The 13547-nt window shown below is 41.6% G+C and overlaps 1 protein-coding gene across 1 annotated transcript in view; it reads left to right on the top strand.

The window, feature by feature from the left end:
• The window catches only part of SLC35F1 (solute carrier family 35 member F1), a 253934-nt gene extending 241079 nt beyond the window's left edge, over positions 1-12855 (top strand). Inside the window, exon 8 of the mRNA XM_056344452.1 lies at positions 8734-12855. Coding sequence (XP_056200427.1) covers positions 8734-8958 — 225 coding nt within the window. The 3' untranslated portion in view covers positions 8959-12855. The remainder of the gene's footprint in view (positions 1-8733) is intronic.
• Positions 12856-13547: the final 692 nt, after the last annotated feature.

Genomic DNA, 13547 nt, shown 5'->3' with positions numbered 1-13547 from the left:
CGCTCCCTCCAGACAGCGAACACAGTCACTCGCGGCAAGGGTAACTGCAGCTGCATGTTCATTGCTTCCCAGGGTAGGAGTTCTACCCATTTGTATGGCTGAGAGAAAAGAACGCCATTCTGGGAGGCGTTCACTGCAGGAATATATTGTTGGATTTAGCAGAAAAATAGAAACAAAGGATCCAAGATGAATTAATTATTGTAACCTTGGTTTTGAATGCACTGAACACAATTAGCCTCATATACTGTAACAATCAAGTACAACAGACAGCTGCTACTATATTAAAATACACACAAAATCAGAAAGACACATGGCAGCTGACAGCTGATAGAGCAAACCAGCAAAGAATATTGAAAGGTAAAAGTGGGGAGATTTTTATAAGCATTTCTGTCGTGCTCCTCCTTCTTGTATTAAGAACATTTAAAAGGATAACTGCTTTACCACTGTCTTGTCAAGTGATTGACATAAAATAACCAGAAACGAAGCCCCCCTCATCTCACAGTAAGGATGCTCACAGGAATTTAGAGCAGTGTATTATAAGTGTTTTAACTTCACATAAAAATCTCTCTGATGTAGATAAGATTAAAACAGATTGAAGGACTCATTCTACCTTGCACTTTTTAATTAAACAAACTGCTGGTACCGCAGGGGTACTGAACACAGGCTCATTTTTTCTCCACATCTGATGGCAAGAGGCAACAAAGGGAAACAGAAGAGAAAGCAGCGTTCCCTTCTCTCCCAACACCCAGGAAAGGAAGATCAGCCATTTCAAGCAAACATTTTGCCCTAATAGGCATGTATTTAGAAAAGACAGCCTGTTATGAAATTTTTCTAATGATACCATTTGAGAAGCATGAAATCATGCAGATTTGTTCAAAACCAGTATTTGCCTTACAGCTGCCTACATCAGACTCAGAGATATTTCTCCAAATGCTATCAGTTTTCTCTGTAAGTTTGTTTTATTCCACCAATGAATTCCAGGAAAACGATGACGTTTCCCAGATTTTAACAGAATTTCTGGTGACAGGTTTCCAATAACCCCCTCCTGACTTTTCTCCTATGTAGATAACCTCAACATCTAAGAGCTTAGGACTTTCCTGTTCACCACTGTCTTACCAGTTAAACTGCCCACCAGCAAATGCCATGCAAGGACTGAAACAGAGGGTGCTGCTATATGACAGAAGTCATGGACCACTATGTTTTACCTAAGTAAAACATGCAAACACTAGAACAGGATCTTTGAGAATCAACTGGAAAATAGAGAAAATGTGTCATACGATCACTTCACATTACAATTTCTATGCAACATTTGCTCTTCAGCATGAGCTGTAGTAATGGACAGCATTTCATCGGAGTTAGAGCACATTGAGGATGCAAGCAGGCAGCAGGAATTGAAGAGTATGGTCTTTCTTTCATGTGTGAAATGACAGAGGCAAAACTTCCTTTGGCTCCTTTGTTTTCACCAAATGGCAATGAAACCAATGTCAGGTTTTCACTGGTTTTGAAGCAAGCCAGATGCTTCTTGCTGTGGCTTCTGGCCAGCATGAGCAACAGTGATGTGTTGAGACATGCCTGCAGCTGAAACGTCCTTCATCCAGTGAAAAGCTTCTTATGTGACTGCCAATGGACAGTAAAAAAAAGAAAAAAGATGTGGAAGAACTAGCTACAAATTTCACTTACCATCCCAACAGAGTTCGGAGGGCAAGATAAGACCTTAAGTCATCACTTAAGACTATATCCTTACAGTTTTCCTTGGAAATAGCCAGGGGTCATTAAAATGTGAAGACAATGTAATCCTGCTGGTAGTGGACAGACCTGCTGCCCAGAAGTTGTCATAGTTACTGAAGCTGCCCAGCACCCCTTGGTACCCTTCTCGGCAAAAGAACCAACACTTCTGCTCAGGCGTTCAAGCTCCTGCAACTGGAGAGCTGAGAAGGCATGCTAAACCATATCCCAGTGGTTTGGGTCCCTTTAGGGATCTCTAGATTAAAGATCTGAGACATCTGTCAGGACATATAAAGGTTCAGGTAGATGAGTTTTATCTGTTTGAATGCAGTCTGGAAAACTTACTGCAGCCCTTCTGGTGTTTGGTACCATTTGGGTTTTACAAAATACTGTTTCAGTGTTGGTGGCTGCCCCAATTTCTGTTGATGACAAAGATGTATCATCACCTGCCTAGAGCTTAGTTCTGTAGTCCATTTAGAAGGGTATCTATATATTCCTAGGAAATATTTTGCCCATAACTGCCACCTGGGATCAGCGATCAGCTAAAGGTCGGGTCTTTATCTCTCACCCCCGAAGGCAGACAGCAGTAATTGAGGCTGAGCCAGCAGATTGTTTTCGCCATAGAGCAGCGCAGATCCTGAAGCCCAAAGGGACATCTTCCTGGCAGACTGGGACAAAAATAGTCAGCAACAGACTGACTGAGTCACAGTCCCAACCTAAGACAAATTTGGCCTGCTCCTTGTGAGTCTGGGCCAAGGGAGTCACCAGAGAGCACTGTGAGCTATGACTAGGATGCTGGCTCCCATTCCTATTAATAAAGTAATATGTCTATAATATCTAGCTACCCGAGTGGAAGCACTCTGCACATTCAGAGCTCTCAGAGCCCTCACCCTTCCTGGTACTGCTGGTACTGCTGCTGGCCGGAGAGTGTGTGCATCCCACAGCACAGCTTCTGCACTTGGTGATGGTGAACTTCATTTGCTATATTGGAGGCAAAAATAGAAAACTGTGTGAAAAGAAGCTCAGTCCCTCGATCAATTCATCAAACTGAGTGGAAATGTCTGTTTGCTATATAAAAGATAATGAGAGAAATTTGGTTTAAACTCCCTTCACTCATCCTGCTCAGGTACTCATGTGTGAAATTACCCAGGGGGAAAAGACATAAGTCGGTGCAGGAACCCCTGTCGGCATTAGCTTTGATGGGCTCTGCGGCGTATGCTACAAACTGAATTAGTTCAGAAAACAGAGAGGTTCATCAGACTGCACAGACCCACTGATTGGAATAAGACAGCGGTGGGAACTGCCTGTCTGGAGAGCACACAGGGTGTCAACACAAATGCGGGGCTAAATGAATTCCACCTGATAAATATATTTTTGTCTCTCCTCGTCAGTGCAATTCTGAGGAGATCGCATCTCTCTAAGGTTTAAAATCTGAATTAATAGAGCTGATCTCTTTATTCATTTTTGTGAAAATGTGCAGAATTTCTAGATGAGGCAGGGGAAAAGGTAGTTACTCCATTTCATACTTTATCACTCAATATGTGAAACATGACAATTCTAATTTCTCAGTTAGTCCTATAACAAAAAGTTCCTTTTAAGGACTTACAGAGCACGGTTGGGTTGCCATAGGCTAGGAGCTGGGCTTCACGTTTCCTACCAAGAGATTCAGTCTATGGCTGCTGTTGTGATATACAAATGGAACTGGACTGCTGCAGCTCCAATAGTCTGCTCCAGCAAAAACCAGCTCCAATAGTCTGCTCCTGCAGACTATTTCCAGTTCAATGGACCGAGTAAAAGGGAATTTGCATTTTCATAACCATTGTAATAGCCGTCATGATCATTATCATGATAGCTGAGTGAAAAACCAAAATTAGCAAATCATTGTGTTTCTTTGTGTAGGCTTTCTGCAGACTCACATCTGTCTCGTTTTGTCACTTTGGATATTGTTTCACACTAGTGTCAGTGGTAACATGGATGTGGACATCTGTGACAGTCAGAACTACTTGTCTGCAAATTCCCTCTGCAGCAGTCAGTCAGTGCAGCGTTCCGTAGCTGGGTGTGCAGTGATTCTGCTATGCCCTTTCTTCCTGCTTTCCCTTCTAAATTCATGATCTGTGTACTGAAGAATGACTTGCTCTCTCCAGACCCAGCCACGAATTTACTGCCTTCTGAACAGTTTTTCTTTCAATTTTTCTTCTGCTGTTACTGTCTTATCACTATTCAAGATAACAAAATCAGATGCGCTGTTTGTTCCCCATCAAGAAGTTTCTTTTGCACCTGCCTTTTCAAGTGGATTACTTTAAAGCATAGGAATCTCAAGTGGAAATATAGAAGGGTTTTAACAATAATGGTTTAAGGATATATGAAAGACAAGTTTTGCACAGAGACATAATAAGTAGAGAATAAGAACTAGTGGGGAGTAAAATTTGAAAGGTTTAATAGTTCATTCTGGATTTTAAAAAATCCTAAGTTTTGAGGAGCCTATATATTCATCTTCTTAACTTTAGAAATCTTGTGATGCTTGACTTACTCCCAAAATGCACAGCTTTGATTCACTTGGAACAAAAATACTGTGTATAAACTAAATTTCAAATGGGTTTGTAAACTTCATCTGCAATTGTGTGTAGCACTGTTATATTTTATTAAAAAAAAAAAAATCAACAACAGCCACAAAAAAACACTGCAGATGTGTTTGGGTTTTGTTCTTTTTTAATGTAAAGGACTTTGTGTGTGGATAACAGTCAGACTGATTCTACCCTGTATTTTTTGTGGCCAGCTACACTGGGCTGCCATGGTGGTTTTCTGGTGGGGTTCTGCAGTGGCACATAGCGGAGCGAGGAGCAAGACTCCTGCAGCTAAGCCATCAGATGCCATTAGCTCTTCTGCTAAGCCTGACTGGGTGAATGCATTCCAGTACTGGGTCCCTAAGGAGCATCTCTTAGATACATACCACAAACATCCACTCACCTAGAATCATTGCAGGTTTTGGTAGACTGAGCAAATCTTTTTACACATGTTATCTTGTTACATTTTTCTAGGGTTTGCTTTGTATGTTAATCTTCAAATCGACAGGCACCTAAAATTTGCATTTTATATGCTGAAAATTAATGGTAGTGTAGTGTAAGCCATTTTCACCACAGGTACTAAATAACATCTAGAGAAGATGTATTTTTTATGTCTTCGTAATTTTTTAATGTTTGTAAATAACATTGTGTGTTCCATATTGAGTATTTTCAGTTGAGAAAGCATTTATAGACACCCAGATGTCAGGTCAGACCAGCCATGGTGAAATCTATAGGGCTGGTTTAACCGTTTGATTTGACTACTGAGTAAGTATTGGCAGATGCTTTTCATGTCAGCGATGAAATTGGAAATGTTGTTGAAACTAAGGCACCTAGTTTCGCTCTGCAAAGGATCCTCCTCAGAGGATGATATCCCTATTTTTTATGTAAACCCATCTTTATTCTGTAACCAAGTGTTACTGTCCCTTTTAAATGGGTGAAAAACTGAGGGTCATCTACAATCATTTTGGTTCACAAAAGAAATTTATAGGCTGAAAATCAGTCCCAGGACTTGAGAGTGTTAGATCATTGATTTAATCACAAAGTCATCTGGTCTTTCAATAAACTACCTGATAAGCAAGCTTATATACATGTGTACCTGTAAGTGTAGATACAAAATCTATAGTGAAATCATTTAATGATATAGAAACATGAATTTTTTTTTGGTTGCTTACTTTAGCGTGTGTGACAGCCATTAGCTAATCTGAGCTAAACAATTTCTGACTGTGTTACTCTTTGAACAGCTTATACTTATCCTGCTTAACATCGAGGAAAGTGGCATTTGGAGTACAAATACTATTTTTAAAAGTATTTTTTCTTGGAGGAAATATGTTTCTGTAGAAAATTAGAGATAAGTCAGAAAAATGAAGAACAATATCATTCTGAAGTAGCTTTTTAGCCAAAGAGAGGAACTGCACACTTCCTGAGAGCCTGCAGTTTGGTACTGCAGTTGTGTCAAGGGTAGCAATGAAAAATGATCTTCCCTCACTTCATTTCTTACAAATAGCCCTTTCTGCTGGTTTTGAGTCTCTCTTGATGTCTATTAATAGTGAGTCTCAGCAGATGAGGTTTGCAGGTCAAGGTGAAAAAAACTCCAAAACCTATATGTAGACACAGCAGTAGAGTGTGCCTGGAAATCCTGTCTTCAATAAAATAAAAAGATTTCAGCTAGAGTCTGAGGAACACAGTACAGTGAACAACACATTTTGTATTTGATTAACTAAGTCTTCATCCTCCCTTCACGCTGCTGAATTCACTGCCATTTTAATAGGAGTAAAATACCCGTTAATTTCAAGGGCCTTTGGGCCAATCTGACAGAGTATTGACAAAACTCAGAGATTTCTCATATACCTACCGCATAAATTCCTATATTAAACTTACTAACAGCCCTTCTACTTCAGTGCTGCAGAAAACAATTCAGCCTGCACCTTAACTTGTTTCTAAGGAAGATAAAGACGGAATTGTTACAGGGCTGTTAGGATCCAGGTCTCTTTGCCCTAGCTGTGCATAGATTACAAAGACAAATGATTCACAGGCCTTTCTTTAGATTTCCCCCAGCTTCGTCCAAACCTTTTCTCCCAGGCTGGAGGGCTGCCACTGGGCAGGGGGACATCGCCATGGAGGGAATATTATCGGGTGAAAGAGCCCACTGGCAGGAAGCCCCTGAGAGAGGAATGGGAGGTATGGCCAGGAGGAAAAGGCTATGATAGAGCTGGAGCCATGAAGTAAAGCAACAGTGAATTGGTTTTGGCTGGGCAGCGCCTAGAGCAAGAAAAAGAGCACATTTAACTGATGGAAGCCCCACTGAATCCTCACAGCAGGACACAAGGGAATCCCAAATCTGGCTGGCACTCTCCTTATACAGGGGAGCAAGCCAACTGGCTGTCCAGTGTGAGAAATTCAGGCATAAGGTGGGAAGGAAAGACAGTAAGAAACTAGGAAACTAGTTCCTGGCTTGGGAAACTAGATTTATTTGACTCCTGAGTTTTGCTTCAGCTTAGTCAAGTTCACTGCTGCCAAGGGTACCCAAGTTCGCATGCAAAGAGGAATGGGGAGGGGAAAGTGCTGAGGGCAAAATTAAACCGAAAATGGGGAAAAAAAATCAATTGGAAAATGCTTTGAAATTATTGACTTGGGTTTGATTGCCACATGGGGGAGATCTAAGCCTAAACAGTCCTCTCAGAGCTGTGTCACATGGGAGGAATCCTTCAGCAGATGCATGGTGAGGCTCAACACTCTCTTTGTGGCTGGTGGGACAGAGGGATGATTACATCAGATCATACTGCCAGATGACACATGAAGACCTGGTGACATTCCTGGAAAAAAGCAGTTAACAGCTGGTGAAGAGCAGAACTCTTCCTACCCTGTAATCCATCTGACACACTTTAAACTTTCCTCATAACAATCCTTTCCTTCTAAAACGTGCATACTAGTTGTGGGAAATGCATACTAGCTGTGTGAAATAAGAACACATACAGATATATCACCACAGGGTATATGTCCAAAGCTTTCAAAGATACTGTGGATTCTTAAAAAAGCCAGATGTTTCCTTCGGTGGGAAGCTGGACGCAGGTTTCGTAGGTTTATTAAATGGCAATGAATTAACATCACTCCAAAATTATCTTAAGTAAAATTTTTGTTCTCCACAATGATTATTTCTTTAACTATAAAAAGCAGAATTGCTAAAAAGCAGTCCAGTCTATCCAATTTTTGCCATGCTAAAGTGATCCAGAGGAAACAAACTGGTCATCCATCAAAGCATAGTCTGTTGGCTTGCAGACACCTTCATGTAAAATAGTGAAGTACCTCACAAAGCAGCTAATAGCAGGTTGCATCTAGTTGTTGGTGCTGAAGTACGGATCCCTGACAGTTGCAGAATACCGGCATTTTGCGTACAAATCAGTTCCATATCCCCACCTACAAGGTGGCTGTGCAATCTGTCCTTCGTGGCTTCTCACATACAACAGGCAAGAAGAAAGAACTTGTAGTCTAAGATCAGGGAACCAGTCATATGGGCTTACAGACATTTGTGTCTCCTCCATAGCAGGCACCCAGTAGCTACAGCTGATATCAAATGGTCTGTGCTTTTGAAACCCTGCCTTTGCCTTTACCTTTATCTGCAGGGACTAACATATTGCCAAAAAAGTTGTGTTGTATTTTTAGTCTGGGCACATTGAGTCTGGATATGTTAGAAAATTCAGGCTGACCTCTGATCTAGTGAAGCTGTGTGCCAAAATATGTGTACTTGAGCTTTCAGTTAACTGCCCTCCATCCATACTTTCAAACCTCTTGAAGTCAATCAACCCAGAGCGTGTTTCGCAGCTGAAGTTCATCCTGTCCAAACTCACATCAAATCTTCCAGCATCTGCTTTCTGTTTACAAGCCAGAGAAGCTGCAGGCAGGGTTTTTAAGTGCCTTTATTACTATACATATTTTTAAAGTGTATACATTTAAAATGCTTGTTTAAATGTTTATTTACTGATATTTTTTATATTACCAACAGCATGTTATACTTCATAGACGTGTGGTTTAGCTGTAATTAACTTCAGATTTGTCCACTACTTGTCAGACAACCGCAGATGATAGTATCCCGCACTGGAGCTAGAGAAACTTGGACTCGGAGAAGTAGCTGGCTTGTCTAAAAGCATGACAAAATCAGCTTTGGGTCTGTGACCAGAATTCAGCTTTCCCAAGTCCACCTTGTCAATACTTAATATGCCCAGGCCATGGGAAGGCACCAGTTAGTTGTTGGTTATGGCATACAGGATGGGAGCAAATCAACTTTCAAAGAGACATTGCCATAAAAATTCAACATCCCAGTGACAGGGGGTTTGGTCTGTGCAGTGCATGCCAAAACAGGGATCTGTGCCTGCCCTTGGCTGTGAGTCTTCACGAACTCAGGATAACTGGTGCTGTGTCTAATGACTCTACTCTTATTTCTGCTTAGTTTTCAGGACTTTACTTGTTGTCATTCTTCACTATCCTTGTTGGGCTGGTGCTCTACTCCTCCACGTCCACCTACGTAGCCCAAGATCCTCGGGTGTACAAGCAGTTTCGAAACCCTTCAGGACCTGTTGTAGACGTGCCAGCCACCGGCCAGCTGGAGCCTTCAGTAACATACACCAGCCTGGGGCAGGAGACAGAAGAGGAGCCTCACGTTAGAGTTGCTTAAACCCAGGGCTGTTCATCACCTACTGATGATTCAGTGGAGCTCGTATATCCATTATCTCTGTATTGTACATAGAGAAAGGTATTTACCAGGTGCAGTTACACTGGTGAGCTGCAAGGTAGCAAATAAGGAAAGCTCGTAAAAATACAAATAATTGTTCCAGGGTGTTCATTGCAAGGAGATGCCAGTCCCTCGTTTACGATAAGAGCAGCATGTTTGCGATACAAACTGCTGCATATGATTCAGTTAATGTCAAACTGCCTGAGAAAGGTACTCAATATATAAGCCGAAATTAAAAGGAATTCATAGAAGGGTGGTTTTGCACCCACTGAGCGATATTATGCTTAAGCCACACCAGTTGTGGAAAAGCCGCCTTTTTATAGCAAATACACTTGTGCAGTCACTGTTAATTTCTCTCTAAGATTTGTTTGTTTGCCCAAAATAGATGAGTGAGTTGTGGTAGCAACACCCTGATGCATTTTTGCCAGCACCTTGGATTTGGTGAGAGAAAGACAATGAATTCATCTGTGCTCACTGTCTCGTTGCCCTTTCTAGGTAATCTGTTCCATGAATCCAGAGAAGGGACAACTTAGAATATCCGTCTCTATTCTAGGAATAGGTATAAGGCAAGCATTTTAGCCTTTCTATATTTGCAGAAGTGAAGTACTCAAGCATTGACCTCTCTACGATCCATGGCAGATTTCCTAGCGGCTGAGGTCCTGCATCAGCTGACAGGGATTTAGCTTCTCTGTAGTCATGACTTAACACAGATTTCTTACTTTTTAAATTTTAATCTATAAAAAGAAAACCACATTTTCTAGTTTCCTATGTATTGTACCTCTGCATGGTAAGATGACACATCATGTGGATCCAGGCACTTATTTTAGATACTCAGTGCATCGAGGGCGCCTTCTGCTGTTCCCATTTGCTTAGTCTCCTGTGGTTCATTATTCTAACAATAGCTATTTAGAAATGTGTCAGTTTTTCACCAAAACCCACAAACTGTAAAAATCAGGAAGATTAAGCAAGGAATTCATGAGCAGAAAGACTGGACCATCTGCTGGTGTTGCTGCAGTAGCGCAAAGGTGTTTCTACTGGCAGGGTGCAGCCAATTATTTTTCATTAACTACAAAACTAGCAGAAGAATTCAGGAGTTTTCTTACATTCCTGGGGACATGTGAAAACAGTAAGGGTGTGCTCCACAATTGTACTTCTGCTCCAGGAGCCTTATCAGAATGGGGAAAAAAATCCATCTCTGCCTGTATGTTTGCTCTTCTGAGAGCCCAGTAAAAGGAGATCAGTATTTCAACATCCATCGTCTATTTTTAATTTAAAATTAAGGAAGGAGAGAGGATCTTACATCGAACAGATAGGAGAGGGATCCAGGAGAGCTTGGTTTAATTCACAGGTCTGCCACGTCTCTGAGTGATCCTTGGGCATGACTTACCTTCTGTGTGGTGAGTTTTCCAATCTGTATATACGGGCATAATGGGATTTTACCTACCTCACAGGGGTGCTATGGGACCAAGTTATTTTAAAATGCTTCAGGATCTTCAGAAGGAAGGAGTTTAAGAAGTACACAATAGTGCTGTAAAAGTGTGTATACATTCATTGTATTTGAAAATGGAGTTTATGGCAGGGCTGATGAATATTTTGCTTGTGGGCATAGAAGATTAATTTGATTTAAATGTTACTTTGCTGAAGAAGTCTGTCTCAAGTGAAAATGTAGGGCTTCATGTTTGAAAAATACAACTTACCTATTTCTATTTAAAAAAGAGAAAAAAAATCAATCTGTACTCCGGAGATTAGAAAGGCCACACAGTTCAACCAAGCAGGATAAATTTCTGCTCAGGTAGCATTCATCTTTTATAGTCCTGTTCTGCTTTAATATAGAAGGGACTTCCCTGAAGCAGACTGGGAGAAGTATGTATGCATAATGTACATGAAGTGGCAAATAGGAAAATGCTGTTGAACAGCAGAAGTATGTTGTACGTTATTCTTGCAGTGGAGGAGAAGAGGCGATTTCTGTACCACTGTGTTTAGGTTGTCTGTCATGATCCTGCTGCAGCTGAGGGAAGGGTCTGCGCTATTGCCAAACCATGCCCAGAACTGGGCCAAAAGCTTCGGTTAAGATGGTTTGGTTTTAAACTCATAACAAATGTAGGACTTTTTTCCCTGCCTTCTGTCTATTTAATCTTTGTAGCACTCATATTTCCAAGCTTTTTTCTCTTAAACTGTTGAAGATTTTTTTAAAAAAAAAATCACACAGAGAAACAGAGTTTGTATTCTGAGGATATTGAGGAAAGTCTAAATCCTACAGGATTAAAAAATTTAAAACCACCCAAGAAAGATCACCTGATGCTTCAGGGTAAGGTCTGTGGGGTAGAAGTCCAGGTGGGAAGTGCATGGTCAGGTGAAGCCCTCATGCACAGGGGCCAGCAAGCATCCTCATGTCAAGCCTTGGCAGAGCTTTGACTTGAGGTGGGTTTCCTACATTCCCCGGGAGCAGCAGCTCTGGTTACAGCCACCGCGGCTCCCTCAGGTACCCGGAGGCGCACTGGCGGGCACCTGTCATCTCAGTCTTTTTTGCTACCTTTTATACCAATTAAATACCTTTCTCTGAACATTAGTCCCTGTGTTGGTCTGAGAACCTTGAGGATTGCGTGCGTGTGTGTTTGTTTCATGTTTGCAATTCCTTCCTTTTGCATAATTGTTTTGATTAATTTCATTATTAGTATTTATTTTTAAGCCAAATGTTTGTAGTCCTTCCGCCTCCCCCTCCTCATTTTTCTGACACTAACTTGTAGATGTTTGAGTCTTCTCAGAAACAGCTGGGCAGGCGGCATCTCCCAGCTGGGTAACTGGGCTGGGAGTTTCTACTTAACAAGGGTTTGCGATCCACAGGTGACAGAGAGGGGCCATCTGAAGCAATTTTTATAAGCTATTTTAAAAGGCTCTGTTGTACGGAAATAAGCTATGAATGTTTTGGTGTGCACTCTGCGCCCAGCCGCCATCCCCTGTGTTACTCACACAGGAGGAGTTTGATGTGCAAAGTGAGGCTGCTTCGCTGTCTGCGTCTCCCGTTAAACAAGGTGGATGCTTGGATTAGCACCAATGTGCCAGTGCTGGATGGACCTCAAAAGAAAACAGTAGTATAGCTTTACAAGTAACTGTCTTGACTGAAAAACTGAGGTCTAGTAAAGGAAAACATTACTTCTGCCTGCTTGTTTTCTGCAGTTCGAGACCTCAGTATGCACCAGCAAAGGTTCAGCTTTCTAACCGGCAGCTACTCTGGATTGCATAGGACGGCTCTAGCTCTGTACAGCTCCTTGCCTGAACAAACTGAAACTCTGATACGCTGCTGGCCCTGAGCAGCCCTTAGCAAGACTGATGTAGTTTTCTGCGACTGGATGAAAACCTTCACTGGGAGACAGACCTTGTCTTTGTTCCAGCTGTAAAGTTTCAAAACACACAATGATAGACCAAGCAATTGAAAAATTTTGCACCACTGTGTCATAAGAAGTTTCAATGTATAGTGTAGAGATTGCTAACTTGTGCTATTAACATTTTGACAAGCGTGTAGTATCGTTTTCTTTCCTTTTTTAAAAAACCATTTAGTATTCCTGAGCTAGCTACAAATATAAATTTTACCCCATGGGTAGGATTTTATTGTTAAATGCCATAATAAAGCACACCAATCTTGACACCGCAGATGGAAATACAAACCAAAACCAAAACCAAGCAAATAAGGCCCCAACCCCAAATCCTGCATCAAAAAGCTGAACAAACCTTTCTCCATTTTGATATTTGCATGCACCTATATGGACTGGCTGTGGCAATGTAATGCCTGTATAATGTTTTCAAATAAAAAAAAAAAAATAAATGCTTTATGAAAGCGGGGTCACTAGTTTCCTTGCCTGTTTCCTTTTGTTTTCTTCACCTGAAATTATTTTCCTGAAGTGTAAATCTTGACTGCAGGGCATAAATTTTCACTGTGCTGAGGACTCCTTTCCCTTGTGATGGTTAACCTACAACATCTTCCAAGTGGCTAAGCAGAAATGCCATTAATCACCCTCAGGTATCTTACCTGTCCCCCAGGTGCTGCTTCAGAATGATAAGGGGTCTCCTGTGCACCCTCTGTCTTATCCTGCCATTCCCCTATGGCTAGCTCAGGTATCCTGATATTCACTGCCATCATTTGGACACAAAAACAGTCCCCCAGCTGCCTTCCAGAAACAATCAATCAACCTAGAATTAATCTGGGGCAACACACGTGTATGATGTTGAAGGGCTTATTTGGCAGAGGTTACTGAGTGCAGCTGCCTTGCCCAGCCCTTCCTCCCAGCTGCTCTGCCCGGCGCTGCAGCACTATTCCCAGTAGAATCCTGAAACAGGAAAAGAAAGGGTGGAAAAAAAATTAGACACATGGGGGAAAGGTAGTGTCAGGAGGAGCAGAACTGGGGAAAGAAGGAAGATGAGACTGTGGCTCATTTAAAGTCCACATGGGAAGAAAGGAAAGGAAGTTCCTGAGTCTGTGAGAGCAAGAGATTTTATGAACGTGAATTCACCTCTAAGATTGTTTGGCAGCATAT

Source organism: Falco biarmicus, chromosome 6, assembly GCF_023638135.1.
Source record: "Falco biarmicus isolate bFalBia1 chromosome 6, bFalBia1.pri, whole genome shotgun sequence".
NCBI classification, from domain to species: Eukaryota; Metazoa; Chordata; class Aves; order Falconiformes; family Falconidae; genus Falco; species Falco biarmicus.
This window is presented reverse-complemented; position numbering and strand designations above follow the sequence as displayed.